The sequence below is a fragment of the Lepus europaeus genome, chromosome 7, assembly GCF_033115175.1.
Source record: "Lepus europaeus isolate LE1 chromosome 7, mLepTim1.pri, whole genome shotgun sequence".
Classification (NCBI taxonomy): domain Eukaryota; kingdom Metazoa; phylum Chordata; class Mammalia; order Lagomorpha; family Leporidae; genus Lepus; species Lepus europaeus.
In genome coordinates, this window is record NC_084833.1 from 109,718,890 (window position 1) to 109,742,462 (window position 23,573).

At 49.6% G+C, this 23,573-nt stretch overlaps 1 protein-coding gene across 1 annotated transcript in view; it reads left to right on the forward strand.

Annotated features, from left to right (window-relative positions):
- Positions 1–14,198, forward strand: part of SORL1 (sortilin related receptor 1) — a 175,305-nt gene extending 161,107 nt beyond the window's left edge. Inside the window, exons 44-48 of the mRNA XM_062197223.1 lie at positions 1,518–1,692; positions 2,824–2,930; positions 5,666–5,858; positions 7,896–8,108; positions 10,078–14,198. Coding sequence (XP_062053207.1) covers positions 1,518–1,692; positions 2,824–2,930; positions 5,666–5,858; positions 7,896–8,108; positions 10,078–10,145 — 756 coding nt within the window. The 3' untranslated portion in view covers positions 10,146–14,198. The remainder of the gene's footprint in view (positions 1–1,517; positions 1,693–2,823; positions 2,931–5,665; positions 5,859–7,895; positions 8,109–10,077) is intronic.
- The last annotated feature ends 9,375 nt before the right edge of the window (positions 14,199–23,573 follow it).

The window sequence follows — 23,573 nt, forward strand, 5'->3', positions numbered from 1 at the left end:
ACTGCTCGGTTTTCCCAGCTGTTACCTGAGTGGGGGGTGGTCCCCTTCCCTGCTGCTCACAGTCCCTGACCCTCTACACTGAGGTCAGCAGACAAAAGACCTGTACACCAAATCCCAACCATTGCCTGTTTAAAAAAAAGTATTCAAGTTTTTATTTATTTGGGAGACAGAGACACAGACAGTTCCCATCCACTGGGTCACTCCTCCCCAGAAGCCTACAGTGGCTGGGACTGGGCCAGGCCGAAGCCAGGAGCTAGGGACCCGACCCACATAGGTGGCAGGAGCCCAGTCACTGGAGCCATCCTTGCTGCCTCCCAGGGTCTGCGTTAGCAGGAAGCTGGAGGCAGGAATTGAACCCAGGGACTTTGATGTACGAGGCAGGCACCTTAACATCTAGACCAAACGCCTGCCCTTATTTTTTAAAATAAAGCTTTATTAGAGCCGTGGCATACTGGTTGGTTTGCGTGTAATCTCTGGCTGCCATCATGCTGCGAGCAGCAGGACTGGGTCGTGATGTGGGAAGCTCTCTGCCCTTAGAGCCTCAAATAGTTGCCACCTGGACCCTTTCCAAGAGGTTGCTGAGCCCTGCCCTAAGAGAAGGAGCATCCGTGTGGGAAGCAGCGTTTCCTCCCGCGCTCCCTCTCCACGCCCCTCCATCACAGGGTGGCTGGCTTGCTGGGATCCCACCTGCTGTCCTCAATACGTTACCGTCCCTTGATGTTTCCCTGCGGTCCCATGAGGAGCAGCCTAAGGGAGAGCGAGTAGAGCTTTTTACCCTTGGGGGCTAGCATTGGCCACTTCTGTTCATCGCCTCCCCACTGACCACGCCCACAGATGGTGGCAGGTGAACATGGAGGAGGTGAATTCTGAGTTTGGCTCTTCATGCTCGTCCCACCTACCTTCCCATGCCATGATGAATGTGGCTTTCCCTAGAGGCTTTTTGTTTTTGTTTTTGTTTTTGTTTTTTTCATTTACTCTAGCTGGTAATTCTGTGTGCAGTCCTGGGAGGGCAGACCTGTTACAAGGCTGGCCCCAGCCACCCAGAGGTTTTCCCAAGTTAGGGCTCGGAGTTTTGCCACCGTGGGTCACGGCCACTGACATGCAGTCGGCTGCCCCGTATTCACAGACCCTGCACCTGCAGAGCCAGCTAACCCCAGAGAGAAAATATTCGAAACAAAATTGTAGCCGTGGTGAACATACATAGGGTTTTTTGGTCACTATTGCCCAAACAATGCAGACAGACCCTTGTTTACATAGGATTTGCATGGTGTTGGGAACTGTAAGTGATCTAGGGGTGATTTAGGCTGTGCAGGAGGATGTACAAGGTTATATGGAATCCCTTGTCATTTTACGTGTGGGCCCCGAGCTCCACGGCTTGTGGGGTCCTAGTGGGGTCCTGGAGCCGGTCGCCCTGGCACCCAGGGGACAGTTGTATTTACATTGTCCCCCACTGAACTTCAGAGTTAGAAAACGCCAAGCTTGTGGTGACCACAGCGGTGTGCTTTTCCTTGTCCTAGTTCTACGCCATCGCAGTTAAAGATCTGATACGAAAGACGGACCGGAGCTACAAAGTCAAGTCGCGCAACAGCACCGTGGAGTACACCCTGAGCAAGCTGGAGCCCGGAGGGAAATACCACGTCATCGTGCAGCTGGGGAACATGAGCAAAGATGCCAGTGTGAAGATCACCACCGGTGAGCAGGAGACACGATGCGCTGCTTGCGCGGCCAGACGCCCGCAGGGCTGCTAGACCTCGCACCGAGGGCTGTGCGGGGCCTGAGGGCACTGGCCAGGCTGGGACAGAGCAGTGCAGGGCTTCCTGTATGGGCTCTGCAGGGTGGTGGCCAGGGGACACTGGGCTGGTGAGTGGCTGTTCTCCATATTCTCTCAGTCTTCTTTACTCCACTGTCCCCTAACAGGTGCCTTCTTTCTCTTCTCCCTGTCTTGCCCTTCCCTCCCCTACTATGGGAGAGGCAGAGAGAACTCCTTTCTGCTGGTTCACTTCCCAAATGCCCACAGTAGGCAGACCTGGGCTAGGGCTGAAGCCGGGAGCCAGGAACACAATGCAGATCTCCTGTGTGGGTGGCCGGGACCCAATTACTTGAGCCATTGCCTCTCTTCAGGGTATATATGACAGGAAGCTGGAGACGGGAGCCAGGTATCCAATCCAGTTACTCCATAGGTGTCTTAACTTGTGTCTTAACACTAGACCGAATGCTGTCTCCCCAAAGCTGGCTTTAACATTACTAGGGAAGAAGAGCTAGGAAATTAACAGTATTTAAGGCCAAGCACTACGTGGACCTGGATTGAAGTCACAGAGGTGCGTTGTGGCCATTTGATCTGACTTGTACAGATGGCAGGAGACCAAATAGCTGTGCGGTATAACACTGGGAAGTCAGCTCACGTGCAGAAAGCAAGCAGTAAGCTGTTACTCGGACAGCAGCAGAGCGCATTGGGAGTTTCAGTAGAGGGGGCTCAGCCTCATGCAAGCTGGCAGTGTGGGCAGTGGGCGTGGACCATCCTCTGCTGTCATTCCAGTGCCTGATCCCATCCCGGCCCTTCCTCGTCACCCTGCCCCCACACCCTGCTTGTTTCTGTCCATCCTTGGGGCGAGGGGCTCTTAACTTAGATACTGTCCAGATTCCCTGGCCGAAGGAACAACAAAAGAGGCACCACTTAGAGAGTCCCCACATGTGCTACACACTAGACCGAGCAGGGTTTCATCCTCTCCTTCAAGGCGAGCATCGTTTTCACTTCTCGAGAGACAGGAACACTGACGTTCAGCTGTGCGTCCACTAACCGCCTCCTGTCTCCTTAATTTTCAGTTTCGTTATCAGCACCCGATGCCTTAAAAATCATAACAGAAAATGACCACGTCCTTCTCTTCTGGAAAAGTCTGGCTCTAAAGGAAAAGTATTTTAACGAAAGCAGGGTAAGTGTCCCCCTCACTCTCAGTGACTTCGGAAATCTAATGGAGATGCTGTTTTAGCGATGAGCCCGTTAACAGCATGCTGGCGTAGATAGTGTAAAAAAAGCAGGCAAGGAAGACTAGGGCCTGGAAGTGAACTTGAGAATTATTTTCTGTGGGATCGCTGATGAGTGAAATGTTTATACTGCCCATTAAAAAGCTAATCTCTGCACCAAGCGCTTTTCAGTCCTGAACGTGTCTTCTGCTGCAGAGAGGGAGAGGGGCTGCAGCCCTCGCTGTGTGTCCTGAAGCAGGAGCTCTGCACAGAACCCGGAGCCACACCTCTCCCAAGCCCTCCGAGGGCCTGGCTGGCGCTTCCGTGCTGGGACACTGGGCTACAGCCTCACCCCGGCAACAGTCTCGCTGTTCTCGTTCCAGGACACTGGAAGGGGGCGGGAGAGCACACGGAGATACTCTGTAGGCTGATGAAGATCGCCTTTGCTTTGTTGGGATTCGCTTTTGGCAGCCCAGTGCAGTGTCACAGCAGAGATGGGGAAGGAGAACGAGACTAGGGATGAGATTGGCCACTCGGGTGGACAGAATCCTGAGTGGAAGTGGCTTTATTGAGCAAGCATTCGCTCAGCAGGAATGCCATGGTGCACCACCCGTGGCCACCTGGAGGAGCAGGGCCTGTGGGCACAGGACCGAGGGTTCCAGACAGACATGGTGTGATGGAAGGAGCCATGCTCAATGAGAATCAGAAAACTCCCACTCCCTGTGAGAATTCTCATAATTCTCATGACTGTGACATACAAATGGTTAAGATCCTTAATTTTTTTTTTTTTTTTAAAAAAAGCTTTCAAATTAATCCAAAATAGAAATACTCTAATTTTGGGAAAGGGGTGGATAACATAGTAACAAATTCCAGAAGTAGTAAGCAAAAGGAAAAAGCTTCAATCTCAAGTAGTCTGAACAACAAAGACAGGGCTCTCACGCTGCACCTGCCAAGGCTTAGGAAGAGTCGTAGTAGCGTGCACAAGGGTTGGGGGAGTGGGCACGCCGGGAACAGAAATTGGCTCAGCCTCCTGTCAGGCTCTGTGGTGCTATGTGCAAAAACACTGAGCATGCGTTCACCCTTTGACCCAGCGGTTCTAGGATTTTACCCTCAGGAAAACACACGCCAAAGAATGTATGTGGGTTGTTTGAGAGCAAGGGAGTGGGAATAACCCAAATGTCCAGTAGAAGAGTACTGGTTAAATAAGTTATGGACATCTGATGCTTGTACAATTTAAATTATTTTCTTTTTTTTAGATTTTATTTGTTTATTTGAGAGGTAGAGTTACAGAGAGAGGGAGAGACAGAGAGAAAGGGCTTCCATCTGCTGGTTCACTCCCCAAATGGCCACATTGGCTAGAGCTGAGCCCATCTGAAGCCAGGAGCTTCTTCTGGGTTTCCCGCATAGGTACAGGGGCCCAAGGACCTGGGGAATCTTTCACTGCTTTCCCAGGCCATCAGCAGAGAGCTGGATCAGAAGAGGAACAGCCTGGACACAAATCAGTGCCCACATGGGGTGCTGATACCATAGTGAGATTCCTAGCTGACTACTCCTCAGGGCCAGCCCCTAAGTCATTTTCTTTATAGCCTGGTGTATTTTAGAAATGCTCTATGCCGAATATATACTAGGTATAAAATAACCATTCCTAGGTAGTAAAAAGAACACCAGGCTGGGATTCCAGACTGGTGTTGAGAAGCCCGGTTTGGTCGCTGGTTGTCATTAGGGTACCCTTCCTGGGTGGCCTAAGTCCAGCTTTCGGACTGGGATTGCTGGCTGACATTCCAGTCATGGGGGGAGGCTCTGGAATGTGCATTGTGCGTCCTTCTTCCTTCCTCCAGGCTTGGCACTCAGATTCAGAGAGCTGGCAGGTCAATGGAGTGGGAATCAAGAGACCGAGATTGTGCAGTGGAACCCAATATGAAGGGAGAGATAAGGATGGAGTTGTCTGGAGGTGGGAGGAACAGCAGTGGCTGTTGGTAGCTTTGACACTGGACAACCTGGAAATGTGCGGAAAGTCCTAATCTGGGCCAGCATCCTGGGTGAGGTCGACTTTCCCCAGGGTGACCCCCAGCACAGGCGTCCAGGACTGTCTGTGACAGTCGAGGAAGATTATTTCTTCCAGTGCCAAGGAGCCTGAGCCTGCTGACATGCTTTTTGTGTCAAATCCAGGTTGGCTGGGGGCTAAGATCAGCTTAGGAAAGGTTGGAGCAAGGAGACCGGAAGTGTGCTGATAGTGGTGCCCCTGCACACTGTTCCTAGGAGAAAGGTCCCCTCGTGTCCAATCACGAGCTCCGTTTTCTTAGCCATTGCTGGAGTCCCCTGCAGCCAGGGTCTGGAGTCAGTCCAGCCGTCACTGAGTGGTGCAAATCCTTGGTGGCATTCGTACTGTCTGAGGTAAGTGGACACAGAGCAGGCCTTCCCCATGCATTTGTTAAGGTGGCTCCCCTTCGGGCCATATTCCATACTGCCACTTGGCAGCTGGTGGTGAGCATGGCAGTTTTTGAAGCATCGAGATGGGAAAATTTCTATTCCCTGAGTCCAGCATCTCAATGGTAATGTTAAAAGAAGTTGTAAGAGGGCCACAGCGCTTTAGTGTCTATAAAAGCCCGCAGTAAGGAGTGCACGTAAGTTAGAACCCATAATAGAAGCTGTCAGGTTCCTCATTCAACTTTCTGAGCAAGCTCCTGTGTGTGTATCTTTTCAGGGCTACGAGATACACATGTTTGATAGCGCCATGAATATCACTGCATACCTTGGGAATACTACTGACAACTTCTTTAAAATTTCCAACCTGAAGATGGGTCATAATTACACGTTCACGGTCCAGGCACGATGCCTTTTGGGCAGCCAGATCTGCGGGGAGCCTGCCGTGCTACTGTACGATGAGCTGGGGTCTGGTACGTCGCTGCTGCTGCGGTCTCTGTCTTCAGGTCTGGGGAAGGGGGCAGCAGGGCAGTATGGTTTGACGAACGTGGCTCTTTCCAAAGCGCTTCTGGAATATTCCTTCAGCTCAGTAGGTAATTGTGTATGTGTCAATGCACTCATGTACTGAATGAACATTCCCTGAGCCGGGCACGGTGCAAGGAGCTGGGATTATGAGGTGAGTGCATTCCGAATGTAAGGTGCAAGAAAGGCTGTGGTTAGAAAGGGGGTTCTATCCTTGGGAAGCAGGAGGCTGACGGGGGCTTACTGTTCACGTGATAGGACTCCTCAGAGCCTCCCCCACCCTCTGCACCCCGCGATTCTCCACGTGGCAGATCATCGCCCCATTATGGAGTGAGCGCCTCTACGGCCCTCCCGTTCCTCTTAGCTGTCAGCCTTAGCTGAATCTGAGATCCATGTCTTGTGGGCACTCATGGATGTCCACGTGGACACACCAGAGGTGGGGAAGGGGCCGCTTCCATTCACACAGAAAGTCTGCTTTTGCAGGATTTCAACAGTCGTTCACTCCTGTTTCCTCCCAGCCAAAAACGAACCAGTGCTCCTGCCAGAATCTTGTGCGGTTAAATGTTCCATCACACACTGCTTCCCAGGGTGTGAGCTTGTGGAATACTTGGGCTTGGCGTCCCTGTAGAAGAGGGAGACACTACCTTCCAGCGCCCTTGGGAGTGTCGTGGTGTGGTAGACGTCCTGAGAAGGTCCTAGAAAAAACAAACAGCAAACCTGGCTAACGTCATGTTTCCTAAGTGGAGCACCATTTTTAAGCATACCCGGTTAACAGCCTCTGAGAAATGCCTTGAGAAGGAGCGTTGTGAGGACCCCTACCAGCTGCCTTTATGAAGCCCGTGCTGTTGGGAGCGGGCTCTTTCCTTCCTATCATCTCCTTTGAGTTCCAGCCGTGAGCATTCCGTTCATTTACCACTGCACGGCAGGGGTAGGCTGGGACGCATTAAATAAGGTCTTGCTGGAGTTTGGTTTTTTGTTTTTGTTTTTTTTTCTGGCAAGGAAGTAATGGAAGAAATTTAAATACAGACATGAATATTGAACTGCTAGATTAGGCTTACAAAAAATGGCCGCTCTCCCGCCTGTCTTTATGAGGGCCCTGGCAGGGTGAATCCCCAGGTAGCCTGAGCCATCTGCATGAGGCCCAGACCGTGCCTGTACCATCTCCCCTACCCTGAATGCTTCCTTTGCTGCAAACTGATGCCTGAGTTCCATTTTTCTGCCTCAACTTCTATCTTTCCTCAGGATTTTTAACATAAAAAGTTGTTCCTGAGGTCCCAACAGGGCAGGAAATGGGGCCGAGAGCCCCAGTGGTCCAGATCTGTCATCACAAAGCCAGCATCCGTTTGTAACGATGGGCAGGGGGCATCGTTGTTAGGTTATAAACACCTAAATGGCTTTGCAAAAAGCTTTAAAAGATGCTAAATGTATATGGGATGGTTGTTTCTCTTTTTTTTCTTTTCACTAAGTGAAAAAACCTCATAAAACTTCATGAGCTGTTAAGTCGGTATTGTAAAGGAATCTCGTTTGTATCACTTAATGGAGCTTCAGGTAATTGTAGTTCAGAGTGACTTTGGTGCCAAGTAGGGGGAAATAATTGCAATCTCGTTAATTAGTGGTCTGATTTCACATCCTCTTATGTAAGGCAAGCAAGTGGTCTTAAGTAATAATGCTAATGAAATCAATGTTGATACCCCAGCAAAGGTCTGCCTTCCAAGAGATGATCTAAATAACCAACAAGGCAGTGATTAGGGCGCTAATGTAATTACCGTATTTGCATGCACGAGGCCCATGGTCTTTCAGCACATAGCAAGTAGTCGGGAAACATTCCAGCATCACACACATGTAGGAACGTGTCGCACCAGAGAGGAGGTCGGGGTAGCTCCTGTGAAGTAGCTTCTGGGGTGAGAGGGTGGGGCCTTAAGGACTTGCCTGGTGCACTCTCCTGCCCTCAGATAGGAGGCTCACTGACGGGAGTCTCGTGTCTGCAGGTGGCGATGCGTCGGCGATGCAGGCTGCCAGGTCTACTGATGTCGCCGCCGTGGTGGTGCCCATCCTGTTTCTGATATTGCTGAGCCTGGGGGTCGGGTTTGCCATCCTGTACACGAAGCACCGGAGGCTGCAGAGCAGCTTCACCGCCTTCGCCAACAGCCACTACAGCTCCAGACTCGGCTCCGCCATCTTCTCCTCTGGGGATGACTTAGGTGAGTCACCACTTCTTCCCAGGGCAGGTCTCCCAAAGCCAGTGACCTGATTCAGAACAGCAGCTCATCCTGGGCACCAGAGCAGTCATTCATTCAGTGTTCATTGCACGGCCTTGGGCTGAAGTGCTTGGAGCCCTTAGCTTTTTAAGATGTTCCGAAATTAAAATATCATCTTGGCTTCAGCTGTGCAGTACTGGGCTGAAACAGGGATAAGGAGCTTGCCTGGCATAGGAAAGATAGAAAGGCCTTGGGCTTTGGAGATGCCGCAGTGTCAAAGCTCCCCAGATTGTCAAACCCCTGACTCATCCTTTGCACTCCTGAACTCTGACATCTCTGGAAAATGTAGTCAAGAGGAACTGCAGTGCCTTCCTGGAGCTGGCATTGGGGCACAGTAGGTTAAGTCACTGCCTGCGATGCCAGCATCCCATAGGAGGGGCAGTTGCAGTCCTGGCTGCTCTGCGTCTGATCCAGCTCCCCTCTAATGAGCCTGAGAAAGCAGCAGAGGTCCCAAGTGCTTGGGTCCCTGCCGCCCATGTGGGAAACCCAGATGGAGTTCCAGGCTCCTGGGTTTGGTCTGGCCCAGTGAGACCGCCTTACTTTCCCTGTAACTTTGCCTTTCAAACAATAAATATTTAAAAAATAAATAAAATAAACGTAGTGCTTTCCCAATTGACTTCTAGCAAAAGATGCCCTTCTATCCTGTTTGTGTCTCTTTCCAGTTGCTCGCACCACCTCACCAGCCATTCTTGACTTATGTCTCAGTAACACATAGCATGGGGGAAAGGAAGGAGATCCTTTTATTTATTTATTTGATGAGTAGAGTTATAGAGAGTGAGAGAGAGGACAGAGAGAAAGGTCTTCCTTCCGTTGGTTACTCCCCAAATGGCTGCTCCGGCTGGTGCTGCGCCAATCCGAAACCAGAAGCCAGGTGCCTCTTCCTGGTCTTCCATGTGGGTGCAGGGGCCCAAGCACTAGGGCCATCCTCCACTGCCTTCCCAGGCCACAACAGAGAGCTGGACTGGAAGAGGAGCAACTGGGACTAGACCCCGGCGCCCATTTGGGATGCTGGTGCCGCGAGGTGGAGGATTAACCAAGTGAGCCACAGCGCCAGTCCTGAAGGGGATCATTTTATCCCCTTTACAAATCTTCACACACTGAAATTCCTTAACACCGACACAGCCAGTGTTACTGCTAATACATAATGCTAACACTAGCACAGCTAAATTAATTAACTTAATGCAGTGGGCATGTTAAATGACCTCCCCAAACTCAGGCTGCTAGATGGGAGCTTGCATATTGATGTTTTCTGTGGTCCTTGTTTTTCTGTTACAAACCACATTTATGTATTCCCGTTCACTGGTCGATATCTGCTAGTGCTGTTCCCTTTTCTTGCTTCATCAGCTAGCACCTTGCGGGAATGGGATGGCTCCTTTGCTTCTGCTCTCAGGGACAAAAGGAGCGCAGCCCTGCTGGTGCCACGCAGTGATCCCCGAGTGCAGATCAGCACTTGGTTGCACAGGGCTTTGCAGGAGGGACAGTCTGTAGTGTGGGGAATTGTCCTTACACCACCTAAGCCCCACAGAGCCTGTCCCTTCGAGCAGTTTGGGTTCAGATGAGAATACACACTATGCAGTTCACTGGGCTGAGGTGGGAGGTGGGGTGTGAGGGACTCCAGCCGGGGAGCCCAAACTACCCATTTAGCCTTTGGGTAGGCAGGTGAGGAGATTTCTCCTGGAAAACTTTACTCTCTGTATTTGACTAAATGCAAACCACCATTAAAATAAGCCTGATCGCCCATGTACGGGGAGGTTGACCCAGGGGGCAGAGGGAGCCTGGGCTGCTTCCCTGCTCTGCCTGCCTGGCTGTGGTGCTGACGTCCCTAGCCCGGGGGCTGTGAAGGACTGGGGCGTGGGCAGGGCGGCGGGATGTGGGCACTGGAACTCACCAAGCCTGGCTGTTTTGTCTCCAGGGGAGGATGATGAAGATGCTCCTATGATCACTGGATTTTCGGACGACGTCCCCATGGTGATAGCCTGAAAGAGCTTTCCTCACTAGAAACCAAATGGTGTAAATATTTTATTTGATAAAGATAGTTGATGGTTTATTTTAAAAGATGCACTTTGAGTTGCAATATGTTATTTTTATATGGGCCAAAAACAAAAGCAAAAAAAAAAAAAAAAAAACACAGGAAAGAAAGGAATGAATAAAAGTCGTAATAATCAACTGTGAACGTCAAGCCAGGCTGATTTTAGTCACCAAATTGCTTTGATTTGACATTAATGTAGTCTTACAGGGCTGTGCTTGCTGGGCATGCTTTTAAGTCTGTGAGATAGTTTTGATTTGATAAATTGGCCGTCCTTTTATTTTTCTAAGACACAGAAATGTATTTAATAAAAACTACAAGAGAGGGAAGGGTGGGAGCCCTTCCCCTTGGAAGTATGCTCAACATGGACATTTTGTTTGGGTTTAGTTTCTGTGAAGGTGTTGGGCGTACGAAGGGGGAAAGTCCGTTTATGTCATTTTGTTAATTTATTGGGACCCTGGACACGGCCAGGCTTTAGTGGTCATCTGGCACTGGGTGTGGGAGCCCCTCACTCCGAAGCCGCGGCTGGGGAACAGAGCGGGCGTTGCTGGCATTCCGGAAGTGGTCCGCTCTCATTCGTTTGCTGTCACGTGATGGTTTGGGCAGGCGCGCGCCCTGGGCCACTGCTGAGTCTCAGAGCTGTGGCGCGGGAAGCCCTGCGAGCCAACAGTCTTCTCTTACTCATGGACGTTCACTGTGTCTGCCTCTGTACAAGATGTGGCTTTGAAAGCTGCAACATGATAACACTGCTCTGTAGTGTGCTGGTGTCATTGGCATTGCCAAGACGTATTCTGGTTGTGAGAGGGAGCTCTAGATCTGTGCCATGATTTAGATACACTGGCAAATGTAGCGCGTAGTTTTTCCATTTTCAACTTTTTTTTTTTTTCTTTTACTTGCCAACGAAGAATCCCAAATACAAAATTTTATATTTGAGTTGAGGTGGCCACTTAATTGTCCTTACAAATCCATACTAACATCCACGGTCATTTTGAATTGGGTCAGTGCCTTCTCTCCTCTGTCTCTCCCCACTTCCACCCCCTTGCCTGTGACCCTCCCTATGTGAAGAGAAAGTGCTGTCTGACACTCCCAGAGACCTCGCCATCTGCCTGCCCAGGCCGGTGAACAATGGCAGCAACCCTGAATGTGTTCAGTTATTTCGCTCTGTAAAACAAGCTGTGTGTGTGTGTGTGTGTGTGGGGTTCCCCCCCCCCTTCTGCTATTAACATGCCACCCCTGTATCAAATCATGGCCACTTGAGAGTTACGTAGAAGCCACTGGACTGATGCCCACCTGCAGGTTTGGTGTTGCAGGCACCAGTGTCTAGCATTGCTGTGACGTGTACTGTAGGAGCATCACTGTGGAATTCCCCCAGCTGAGCAGCAGTGCGCCCAGGGCATCTTCCAGAGGCACTCCTGAGAGCGTGCGCCCTTGGTATGCAAGCTCTGTAAACCCCATCCCCGTTGAGATACAACGCATCCCTTCTCACAAGCGTTGGGTCTCTCCTAACCAGAAGTATCATGCTTGGGTAATAATAGAGTTTCATTCTGCTTAGTGATTGTTTGGGAAACCAAGAAAGAGCCAATTAAATTTCTGTTTAGCTTTTGAAACTTTTATTTATGTATATGTATTAGATGAGGAGTATTTTAAACTGTAGCTATTTAGGATGCTGTGTGGATAGGGCTCTAGTTCATTTTAACAAATGACGGTCACGATGAGCCTTCTTCCAGCATATTTTTCTCTTCTTCCCTAGCACGCTCTTCTTAATTTTCTTGAAGACTGGAATCTCTTTGGCTTTATCTTGTCTTGCCTTGGAGTTTTGTTCCAAACACCAAGCCCCACCACCTCCGCTTTAATAAGCTCTGAAGCAGCTGAAAGATTTGCAGTCTGGTGGGAGGCAAATCGAACCATGAAAAAAAAAAGTGTATTTTCTTCTTTTCTGTTTCTGCCAGCTTTCGGGTGGCATTTGTGAACGCTGATATAAAAGGCACCGAGACGTTATTTTCAATTGTTCCATAGGCAAGCCTTTTCCAGAGCACTTGTCTCCAGTTGGCAACTGAAGCTATTTGAGCCTCCTTCCTGGTTACAGTGCCTCCCACTTTCTGCACAGTACTGTACAGACCGGCCACCACCCCTCTCCCTGGGAAATGTCACTGTGCTGTTTGAAAACAAGCAGCCTTTTAGGGCTAGAGTATTTTATATAAACAGAAGAGCTAAGTTCCGAAGACTAAGCTAGATAGATGCAGCTATGTGTAAATTGTATATTTTTATGAACTCTTGAAGCACACACTTCTCCTTCCCTCTGCGTAGCTTTGTGGGGTTTTGATGTGTATTTGCCATCTGCCAGAGTCCAGAAGTTGTGGTGAGAGTCGAAAGTGAAAAGAAATTCTGTGTGCAGCCTCGGAAGGTGACCAGATGACTGTCTTCCCTGTGACCCTTTGGAGCCCCTGGTTGCTCATGAACAAGCGGTTTTTGCACCGTGTTGACAGTGTCACCTCAGCAGTTCGCACCGTACAGGGAGAAGTCTTCTCTGTCTCCCAAAGACCGTCCTTCACGTGGCCAGCCTGGGGCGGCTGTGAATTCTCTGTAGATAAAGCTGCTAACGGCTGCTTTCAGTACGGAATGCCCCTTGGGCTTTCTGAGTCACAAGTGCAGGTGGATAGAATGACAGTTCTACAGAGAACCCCAGGGAGAGGCCGTGTCTGTGCAGACCTGGACAGAAGAGGGGCTGCACCAGTTGCTGGCTGCCCTGGCCAGCCGGGTGGATTCACTGTGCTGCTGGGTGACGGAAACGTCAGCCTTTTGAAAAGTCATCCCTGGGGTTCCATCGCTGCTCATGTCCCGGGGGTATTTGGGCAGGCTGAATGGGGACACAGCTGCACGTTCTCTCCTGCTCATCCTGGGTGGTCCACAGGATGAACTCTGGGGACACAGTGCTGCTCAGAGCGGTGGCCACCGGGGGTGGTATGTTGAACCCGTTCTGGGTGAGCATCCACTTCCCAATGCCCACCCTGCACTCACCTCACTGAGCAAGATTCCGCTTCCAGGACTTCCTTAAGGCAGGTTTGCTTGAGCTCTTTCCCACCACGGGGCTCATGGTGAATTCCTGAGACCCCGCTTCCTTTAGCAGAGAATTGGGGGGCGGGGAGGGAGGTGACCCTCAAAGAAGACCCAGAGATAGAGCCAGACTGAATAGGAAACCCCAGGCTGATTTTAGGAGTCGACTCTCAAACTCTGCAGAATTTGTCGTTGGGATTTGTGTTGGAGTTCTATCTTGACATTCCTGTTAATGTTAGGTTTCCTACTTGGAGTGTGTGCTGCTTTTCAGGTACAATTTTTTGTGTAATAAAAGCCAGTGCATTAAGTTTATATAGACTACTTTCTATGCAAGCCTGAGATATGGAACAGATAGCAAGAGGTATGTAATGTTGCGTGCACAGACGTTTTCAGAAAGAGTGCCGCTGCTGAACATGGGCCGAGGGAGGGTGGGTTGTGGGAAGGTTCTGCCCACTGATTCTGAGCAGCCATATTATGGAGTACATCAACAGAGCCAAGTAATAACCCAAGAATGCTGTTAGTTTCACGTGTAGTCGTGCAAATGAAATAAGCACGAAAGCCGAAGTGGAACATCATCCTCACATCTTCCATGTCGCTTGTCATGTAAAGACTCTTGCTAGGAATTATTAGAAACTTCTAGGCAAAACTCAAAAGTATCTGCAGCAAAATAAAGGCCGAATCTGCTCTTATTTAAAGTGAAACACTGAATACGCATTTCTCTCCAAAGTGAAATTAGGTATTTATAATTTCAATTGCCTTGATAAGTTTCGGAGTCACTGATTTCTGCTGAAGATTTTACTACATTGTTGCACAATTTCAAGATAATTTTTGTCTCAATGTCAACTTTTTTCACTGAATAAAAATCTAACTGGGTCAGGAAAACACCTCTTCCAAAACCCACTCTCTGCGTGTCTCACGTTGTTCTTCTGAGTGCAATAAAGATGGCTGATGCAGTCCCCGAGTACATTCGCCGTGTCTGTTTTAGAGGGTTGTCTATCTCAGAGATGAGAGAACACCAAGACCTGGCATAATGTTGAGACTCACAAACTGGTCTCCGATGGCGGGGCCTCGAGGAACGCGGCGTCTTTGGGTTGGCTGAGGAGTTGGGGGGATGTGGTGGCAGATGTTTTGAAGTGAATAGAATTATCCCATAGGGTTGAGGACGACAGTGGCTCCCTTAAAGCTGTAGCCACCTTTGCTACGAGACCCTTTGCTAAGAAGGCAGTTTTCAGATCTGAGAGACGGCAGCACAGCACAGAGGAGCTCTGGGCCTGGATCACTTCCGGGAGGATTCCGTGGACATGGACACATTCCTGGTGAGGAACGTTGCCCTTAACTGTTAAGGGTAGGCGGATCTGTAAGCCAGGATTGGAGGGTGCAGATGGGGGCTTGGAGGGGCAGATTTTTTAAAAGGCTTATTTTATTTGAAAGGTAAGATTGACAGGGAAGGAGAGACAGAGAAAGAGATCTTCTATCTACTGGTTCACTGCCGAAATGGCCCCAATGGCTGGGGCTGGGCCAGGCTGAAACCAAGAGCTTGGAACTCCATCCAGGTCTCCCACGTGGGAGGCAAAGGTCTAAGATCTGGAGCCAGGCCATCTTCTGCTGTTGTCTCAGGCTCGTTAGCAGGGAACTGGATAGTAAGTGGAGCAGCTGAGATTCATATGGGATGCCTGCAAGCATATGGGATGATTGCAAGCAGTGGCTTAACCCACTGCACCACAGTGCTGGCTGCCAGGTTATTGGCATTATTTTTTAATTGAACCGCCTTCCAGTATGGTGCTTGTGTTTAAACACTAAGTCAAAACAAAACTCTTAAGTATTATTCAGTTTTGTGGCCGAGGAAGAAGGCACACAGAGGTTAATTGGCTTCGAGAAAATGAGTCTCAGTCCCAGTTATTTCTTGCCCCAGATCCTGCTTTGCATCATTGTGCTACACTGCCCATGTCACTACTCGGTGTCAGAACTCAGTCCAAAACTTGGCACCAAGAGAAATGCCAAGGGGAGACCATCACCCAGGTGAACTTACCTGTGCATTGTCTCCTTCCAGGCTTTCAGGCTTAGGGAACTTTTTATGTCACCACACGACAGTGAACTCATCTCTCGTGGCCAGACATGCCTCAACCAAACTCATGAGGCTGTCATGCGACATCATCACGTCCATTGATTAGCTCCCTGTGGGAACTAGTCCCTTGCCTAGGATGTCAGCATGACCAGGGCACCCTCCCCTGGAGGGGAGGCAGAGCCTCCCTGGAAGCCAGCCACAACCAGCAGGTGGTTTGGAGAGAATGAAGAATAAAGGAAGTGGGAGGGGTCCAACTAGAATAGTGCTTGCCTGACGAATGAATGAATGAATGACAGTGCACAACACGAGTGATCTCCATATGAGATTACAACTGCCTGTACCCATTTCAATGGAAGAAGGTCTAGTGGTGGGGTCTCATGCTTGGAAGTTCATCCCTTATGGTTCTCTGGACGGGGCTGGGCGCTGGCTTCTCCTGTGTTGCCGATCAGACTCCTCACGAAGGCGTCTCCTCACCCATGTTAATGCAATCTGGTCTTTCTGGCTCGTGAGCTGTTGTGTCTGCCTGGTTATAGGCTGCCTGTATGTGTTGATTTTAAAGTTAGGTTCCAGAAGGAGACTTTTTGAGACCCAGGAGATGCCTTGATGTAGCCCCCATTTTAGAACCATGCTGTCAGCTGGGATTCTCTGGTTTCTGAGCCCCCAGCATTAGAAACAGGAAGAAGCTGCCCAACACCAATGCCCTGGGCAACAGAAGGTCAGCTAACAGCCTCAGCGTGTGTTAGATCACAGGACTCCAGCACACAGGATTTCTTAAGTCATGCAGCATAGGGACAGAGTTCTCCCCATTAATCAGTGCGTGTGATTGAAAATAATTACAGTCCCATTCTATTGAGTTTATTTTCACTGGGCTAATTGCTTTTTAAAAATATTTATTTGAATGAAACAGGGAGAGACAGAATCTTCCCAAATGGCTGCAATAGGCTAGGCTGGACTAGGCAGAAGTGGGAAGACCCAGGCCAGCCTGCATTGTAGTGCAACAAGTTAAGCCACCAACTGCAACGCCGGCATCCCATGTGAGCACCAGTTCAAGTCTCGGCTGTTCCACTTCTGAGCCAATTCCCTGCTAATGCACCTGGAAAAGCAGCAGAGGATGGCCCAGGTCCTTGGGTGCCTGCATCCAGGTGGAAAACCTGGGTGAAATTCCAGGCTCCTGGCTTCAGCCTGGCCCAGCCCTGGCCATTGCAGCCATTCAGGTAGTGAACCAGCAGATGGAAGATGTCTCTCCCTCTCTCCATAACTCTGCCTTCCAAATAAATAAAAGTCTTTTTAAAAAGTGGGGAGCCCAGAACTCGGTCCAGGTCTCTCATGTGGACAGCAGGAGTCCAGGTAGTTGAACCTTCTTCCACTGCTTTCCCAGGCACATTAGCAGGTAGCTGGATCACAAGTGGAGCAGCCAAGACTTGAACTACTGCTCATATGGGATGCTTGCATAGCAGGCAGCAGCTTAACACACTGCGCCACTACACTGGCCCCTGTGCTAAATCTCTATATAAAACTTTCTGAAAAAATTCTGTGGCTTATTTATTAATCTTTGTTTTAAAAGAGAGGAATTAGTTTTGATATGGATTGAGATGCTTCCCTAAGATCTCACATGTAGCAAAGTGACAGAGTCAAAAGAACTTCTATGTATTCTGTTGTCGGGCTCATGCTGTTAACGCCATGTGGTTTTGCCCTGTTGGTCCAATATAGGGATCTACAGTCGTGACGCTGCCTGCTGAGGGGATCCAAGGCCACACGTAATACAATTTTACAGGATTCCCACCAGAAAGATTAAAACTGATGTTTGGAGACAGAGAAGTGTGCTTAGATTTCTTTGCAAAGTCATTTTTGCGGAACATGATATTCCCTACTGACGATAGATCAGTGAAGCCTGTTTTTTAAATTGGAAAATGTTTTTGCAAAGAGCTCAATAATTAGGAACATGGAGAATTCTTTTGCTTTTCAACAACGCACTTAGATTTTATCAAAATACTTTGCATCTTGGGAAAAAAAACGTTCAGTGTGTGTTTTATTCACCTTTACCTATGTGCACAGTGCAGCACAGCCTTGCAGCATGTTTTATTTGGGCAAAGAGGCAAGCACGGGACTGTGAGGGTCCCAGGGAAAGGAGGTGTCTGCCATTCTTTAGATCCAGCCCCAACCGGCTCTGATGCCAGGGCCCCATTAACTTTTTTTCTTTTTAAAGATTATGTGTAGGGTAATTTGAGCCTGCAACAATTTGCAGAAGAACAATGATGTTATGCTTTTAAGTATGCTAATGGTATAATTGTAATGTCGCAACCCTATTTAATGCCAAAATGACGACTGGTAATGTTAGGGAATATTTGTATGAAAACAATGACATTTCATACTTAAAATTTGGCATCAGCAAACTTTGCGGAAGAAGAAAGACTTGGATTTAAATGTAAATCAGCCTTTGATGAAATGTGCCCTTGGGTTGTATGCCAATCCATAAAGCCTTCGAGATCTACCAAATGAAGAATCTTCATAAGTGAGGCTTATCTTTCAATCTCCTGCTAGCAGACACAGAGCCTATTAGTTACCCAGGCAGTGATCAAGTCCTAGATGGTGCTAAGTTGTGTGTGTGTGTGTTTTATGAAATTCTTCATGGGCAGTAGGTAAACGAGGCAAGGACATCAACCCCTTGGCTTTATAAGTGTGCCCTTTTCTGGATCCCAAACCACTTGAATGCCCCTAAGAATTAGCACATCTTCAAAGGAGGAGGTTCTATGTGCATTGAGGTGACTCAAACGAATGTGTTTAAGATGCTGCCCTGGTCCATTTAGTGCAATACTACACAATACCTGAGACTGGGTACTTTATAAAGAGAAGAGGTTTATTTAGCTAATGCCTCTGGGGTTCCAAGAGCATGGCACTGGCATTGACTCCTGGTGAGGGCCTCATGGCCGATGGGCTCACATGATGGAAGCATGCACAAGTGGGTGGAGTCCTGGGCAGATGCATGTGGGAGTGGGGGCTGAGAATTAGAATTCGGAGTGGGAGAGGGAAGGAGGGAGACACACACACACACACACACACACACGGAGTCTGGTCACATGACACATGGTGGAAGGAAGCAAGACAGCAAACAGGAAACTAAAGTTGTAACAACCTGCTCTCATAAACTAATCCAGTCCCTGGGAAATCAAGAGTGCATGAGTGAGGCCTGACTCCCTCCTGTGGGAAGAGCAGCAATGCCTCTTAAAGACCTGTCCACCACCTCCTAAAGGCTCCCCCACCCCCCACCTCCGCACCGTTACACTGGTGACCAAGGTTCCAGCCGATGAACCCTTGGACAAGCTATGTCCACATCACAGCAGACTCTGGAGACGACGCTCCCCAAAGGAGATCCGAAAGTGCTTTGTGCAATGATGGGACTGTTAATAAGCACTCAGAGCAAACGGGTGATTGCCACATGCCAGTCACTTCCAAGGACTCTCATCTGTGATTTCATTTAGTGCTCACAACAGCCCTTTAAGGAAGGTGTCATGAGTCTTGTGTTATAGAAAAAGAAACTAAGTCACAGAAAAGCTAAGACATTTTCCCAAGGTCACATCAGCTGGTCAGAGGCAGAAGTGAGCTTTGAGCTCAGTTCCTTGGCCCTGGAGGTGTTTAACTCCCTGCACAGCCCCTGATAGTACAGGTCTGCACGTATACTTTAGGAATTTACTTTACCTAGATGTTTTGTCTTTGAAAATAATATTTTTTGCTGGTGCCGTGGTGCCAGCATCTCATATGGGTGCTGGTTCTAGTCCCTGCTGCTCCACTTCCAGTCTAGCTCTCTGCTTTGGCCTGTGAAAGCAGCAGAAGATGGCCCAAGTCCTTGGGCCCCTGCACCCGCATGGGAGACCTGGAAGAAGCTCCTGGCTCCTGGCTTCTTATCAGCGTAGCTCTGGCCGTAGTGGCCATTTAGGTAGTGAACCAATGGAAGGAAGACCTTTCTCTCTGTCTCTCCCTCTCACTGTCAGTAACTCTAACTCTCAAATAAAACAAATGAAATCTTTTAAAAAAAATAATATTCTTTGGGGTAGGGTAGGAGATTCTAAAATGAATTCTAGAAAGTTTGGGAAAATAAAAGCACCAAGGGAAAAAAAATTCTGGTAATCCTAGAGATAACCACTGTGCACAGTTGATAGGTCCTTTATTCACTTTATGCGATTGGAGCAAGTGCACCTGCTTGCAGTTCAGTCATTGTAACCATGACTTAAGTCCACGGTGGGTATGTTCCAAGCCTCTGTCCCTTCTTTTAGGTCTTGCTTCTCATTACCAAGGCAAGACTTGGATCAGATGTCAGACACGGATGGCTCCCTTCTTCCTCTGTCCCTGGAAGCAGGTTCCCACAGACTGACTTGGAAGACCAGGCTGTCCCTGTCTCCAGCTCCACTTCTCTTTCTAGCCTTACAGTGCAGTGCAGAGTCAGCTCCCCCACTAGTGGTGCTCATTGGAGGAGTCTTTCAAGTCACCTCGTTTTCTCTGGCTCACCAACTGTTCCCCATCTGGTGTCGAGCTACTTAGAAGATGGAGGACGAGCTCTTGACACCTCCCACCGAGGCAAGTAGAGAGCCTAAGTAGATGTGAGAGAGCAGAACACGGCACACTGGTACAAGATGGGTGGCAAACATGGTTGTCACACTCAGTGTGTTTAGAACAAAAGGAAGCTATAACAGGGATATGTCTGAACTGCAGGAAAGAAAAGAGTTCTAAAGGTGAGGCGGTGGGACCCGTTTGCATATGTCTGTGTGATGGGTTGGGAGGGACTGAAGAATTAGAAGGAGCTTTAGAGATATTTAGTGTTGAGTGGCGAATACTTTCTCCATTTCAGCGAAGCAGGGAATGTATTCAATAGCAAGATGCTTTCCCTAAGGGTTCAACTGCAGTACAAGGATGTCAGACGTCATTATGTTAGAGCTAGCGGATAGCAAATGCAGTCAGAGCTGGGTATTGAACCCAAGCACTCTATTATGGGATGCAGGTGTCTTAACTGACAGCTTAGACTAGACCAAACACCTACCCCATCAACTCTGTTTGTTGACGGAGCTCAGAAGATATGCCCATCTCAATCATTTCATCTTGAACTCTACGATGTAATTAACACCAAAAAAGAGTCCATAAAATAGTAATTAACCAATTGCTGTTTCCTTCTTTCTCCCTGCTTTGTCTGTTAACCCTGAAAACACTGGGGCAAACAGCTGCCTCTTGCACCTGTCTGTGTGCCTATGGGCCAGACTGAGGCTGGCCACTGGGGCTAGCTTCCTCAGGACGAATCTGAGCCTACGTGCAATGGTTCCTCACCAGCAATGGGAGAGACGGTACAAAATGGGAGGAGCACAGGTCACAGCACCATCCAGGTGCTGAGCCTGGGTGGGGGCGCGGGGGAGGGCACACAAGTGAAGAGCATCATCCCCCAAAAGTGCGTGGGCTGCTGTGCCATCAATCTGTCACTCATCAGCCTGGATCCCGAGTTAGGTTTGGAGCCAGCTAGGATAAGAAAGTAGGAAACATAGGCTTTTCTTTTTCACTTTACAAGGTTGATTTTATTTATTTGAAAGGTAGAGTGACAGACAAAAGGAAAAAGACCTTTCATCCGTGGTTCACTCCCCAGATGGCTGCAACAGCCAGGCCTGAGCCAGGTCAAAGCTAGTAGCATGGAACTCCATCTGAATCCCCCACGTCGGGTGGCAGGGGCCCAAACATTTGGGTCATCTCCTCCTGCTTTCCCAGGCACATCAGCAGGGAGCCAGGACTTGAACCAGTAGAATCATAGAGGATGCTGGTGTTGTAGGCAGTGACTTAACCTGCTGTGCCACCATGTGTCAACAAAGCTTTTTCAATTGGAGATCCTCATGTGTTGTATCTCCATATAGCTTATAATAATCCTAGACAGTAAACTTGTTAAGGGAATGAAGGGATGAATTGGCCTGTTCTTGAAGAATGAATCAGTCTGAAATGTAGCAACATATGACCTAAATTCACATAGCAATGGCTTTAAAAAAGAGAAGTGTGTATGTTTTCATGTACAATGAAAGAGCCCTGACCGGTATAGAAGCTTCAGCCATTAAAGGTGCAGGTTTGGGGGCAGGGTTTGGCACAGTGGATAAGATTCCATTTAGAACGTCTGCATCCCACATCAGAGTAACTGCGTTCCGGTCCTGGCTCTGCTTCTGATTCTAGCTTTCTGTCCGTGCACACTGGGAGGCAGCAGGTGGTGGCACAAGTACTTGGGTCCATGCCACACAATGGGAGACCTGGACCAAGCTCTGCCATCTTCAGGGTGGCAGTCTTCATTTTGGTCCCAGCCTGTAAGATGGAGGGTTTGGTTGATCCCATTGACCTGGATAGGAAAGGCAGAGGGAGGGTGGGGCTGGGGAGGGTGGGAAATGCTGTTCTGAGCATGAGCTTGAAGGGCTGGTGGCACATCCATTTAGCAAAACTTTATGGGTGCCCATATACCAGGTGCACTGCAGATGTCAGACGCCATGGGAGAAACAAAGACTTCTGTCTTCAGGGACCTCAAGACGAGGGTACAACTACAGTGAGCAGAAGAGAGGTTGGTTGGAGGTGGGAAGGCTATGCTGGGGAAGAGAGCTTAGAAGGGGAAAGGGGCACATGGGAGGGCTGGGAAGGGTGCTTTAGTGGGATTGGGAGCTCAGAGACAGAACTTAGGTGCAGGTGTTTGCTGGAAATTTCTATTTAGGATGGCGTGAAAGGATTTCTATTTAGGATGGTGAGAAAACACTGGAGAGACGTGTCAGGAGGGAGAGGAGATCCCAGAGCGTACCTGAGCATGTCTCGGGGTTCTTCCAGTGTGGAGGAGTCTGGAGCAAGCTGTGCCGGGGACCCCAGAGAGGCAGGGAGATCAGGCGAGCTCGGGTATGGAAGATCAGAGAGAGACTGGAGGAGGCGGCGTCCAGTTCTGTCCGATATCGCAAGGGAGCCCCAGGGACGGCGATGGAGCGCACTTCCTCCCTGCCAGACACTTCTGCACATTCTTCATGCAGAATTGCAAGTGGGTAGGGTCTGGGCCCTGGAGTCTGAAGGCCTGGGTTCGAATCCTGACTCAGGACTCCCATGACTCTGCGTGTCTCAGCCTTTTGTGCACTGCAACTCCCTCTCCTGGAAATAAGGAGAGTTTAGCCCCTCACTCACGGGGCTCTCGGGAGGATACAATTAGATGATCCAATCAATATGCCGGTGCCTGTTACATGCCAAGGCCATGACTGTTACCTGGGAGGATGTCCCCCTTCCTGCAGCCTGCGTGAGGCATACCGCGTCGGTAATCAGGGGATGCCAAATGTCTGAAAGAGAAAGGGACTGCGGGTTCAACGTGACTGTGGTTCAGTTCCTAGGACTTCACTGTAGCACAAAGAGGCGCCAATTGAGGATGGGCACAAGACTGAGAGGAGGGGGGACGGGCCTGGATGTGCCCTGCATCACCACCATGCTGTGCAGAGCGGAGGGACCCCGTGCCACTTCTCCCAGCATCCCGTAGGAGCACGCAGTGGCTCTGGGTCAGGACAGGCCTCGGGGAGGGAGGGATTGCTGGCCCTTGACCACCCCCCACCATCTCTCCTCCCAAGGGAATGGAGGGAGCCCTGCTCACAGATATTGCCTTCTGGCCCTTCTTCAACATGCACTCAGCTGTCAGGTCCCCAGGGGCACCTGTGGTACAGGCACAGAGGTGGAACCCACATTCTGCAATTCTCAAGCTAGAAGGAGCCAGCATTGCCAGGGACAGGAGGCTATGGGTATAATAGGTGTGCGGGGTGGGGGTGGGGGGAGCAGTACGGACTGCCTGTTGTTGCGGAGGTTGTATAAGGCTTCAGGGCAGAATTGGCCTTTGACCTTGGGTCATGAGGAATGAGTAGGAGTTTGCCTGCTGGGGAGAGGATGAGAGTCCGTGGCAGGGCATCCAAGTTTGGTGTGGCTGCTGCAGGGCACAGGTAGGGATGGGGTGGGGCTGTGTGGGGTGCCAAAGCACCAAAGGGATTCTGGGGGAGAAAGTCTTCCTCCTCACTTCCTCTGCCATCCTTTCCCAGTACTTCCGGAGAACAAAGCTCATCACAATGGCTGGCAATCCAAGGTGCTGGGACTTTGCATCTGGCTTGGATAATCTGCTCCTTTGTTTTACACCTGCAGAAACCAGAAACCTGCCTGCATAGCATGACGTAGTTACATGTGGCTGAGCCAGAACCTTCTGGAAAACCAGCAGCATCTTTGATGTCCAGAGGGCATCATGTTGAAG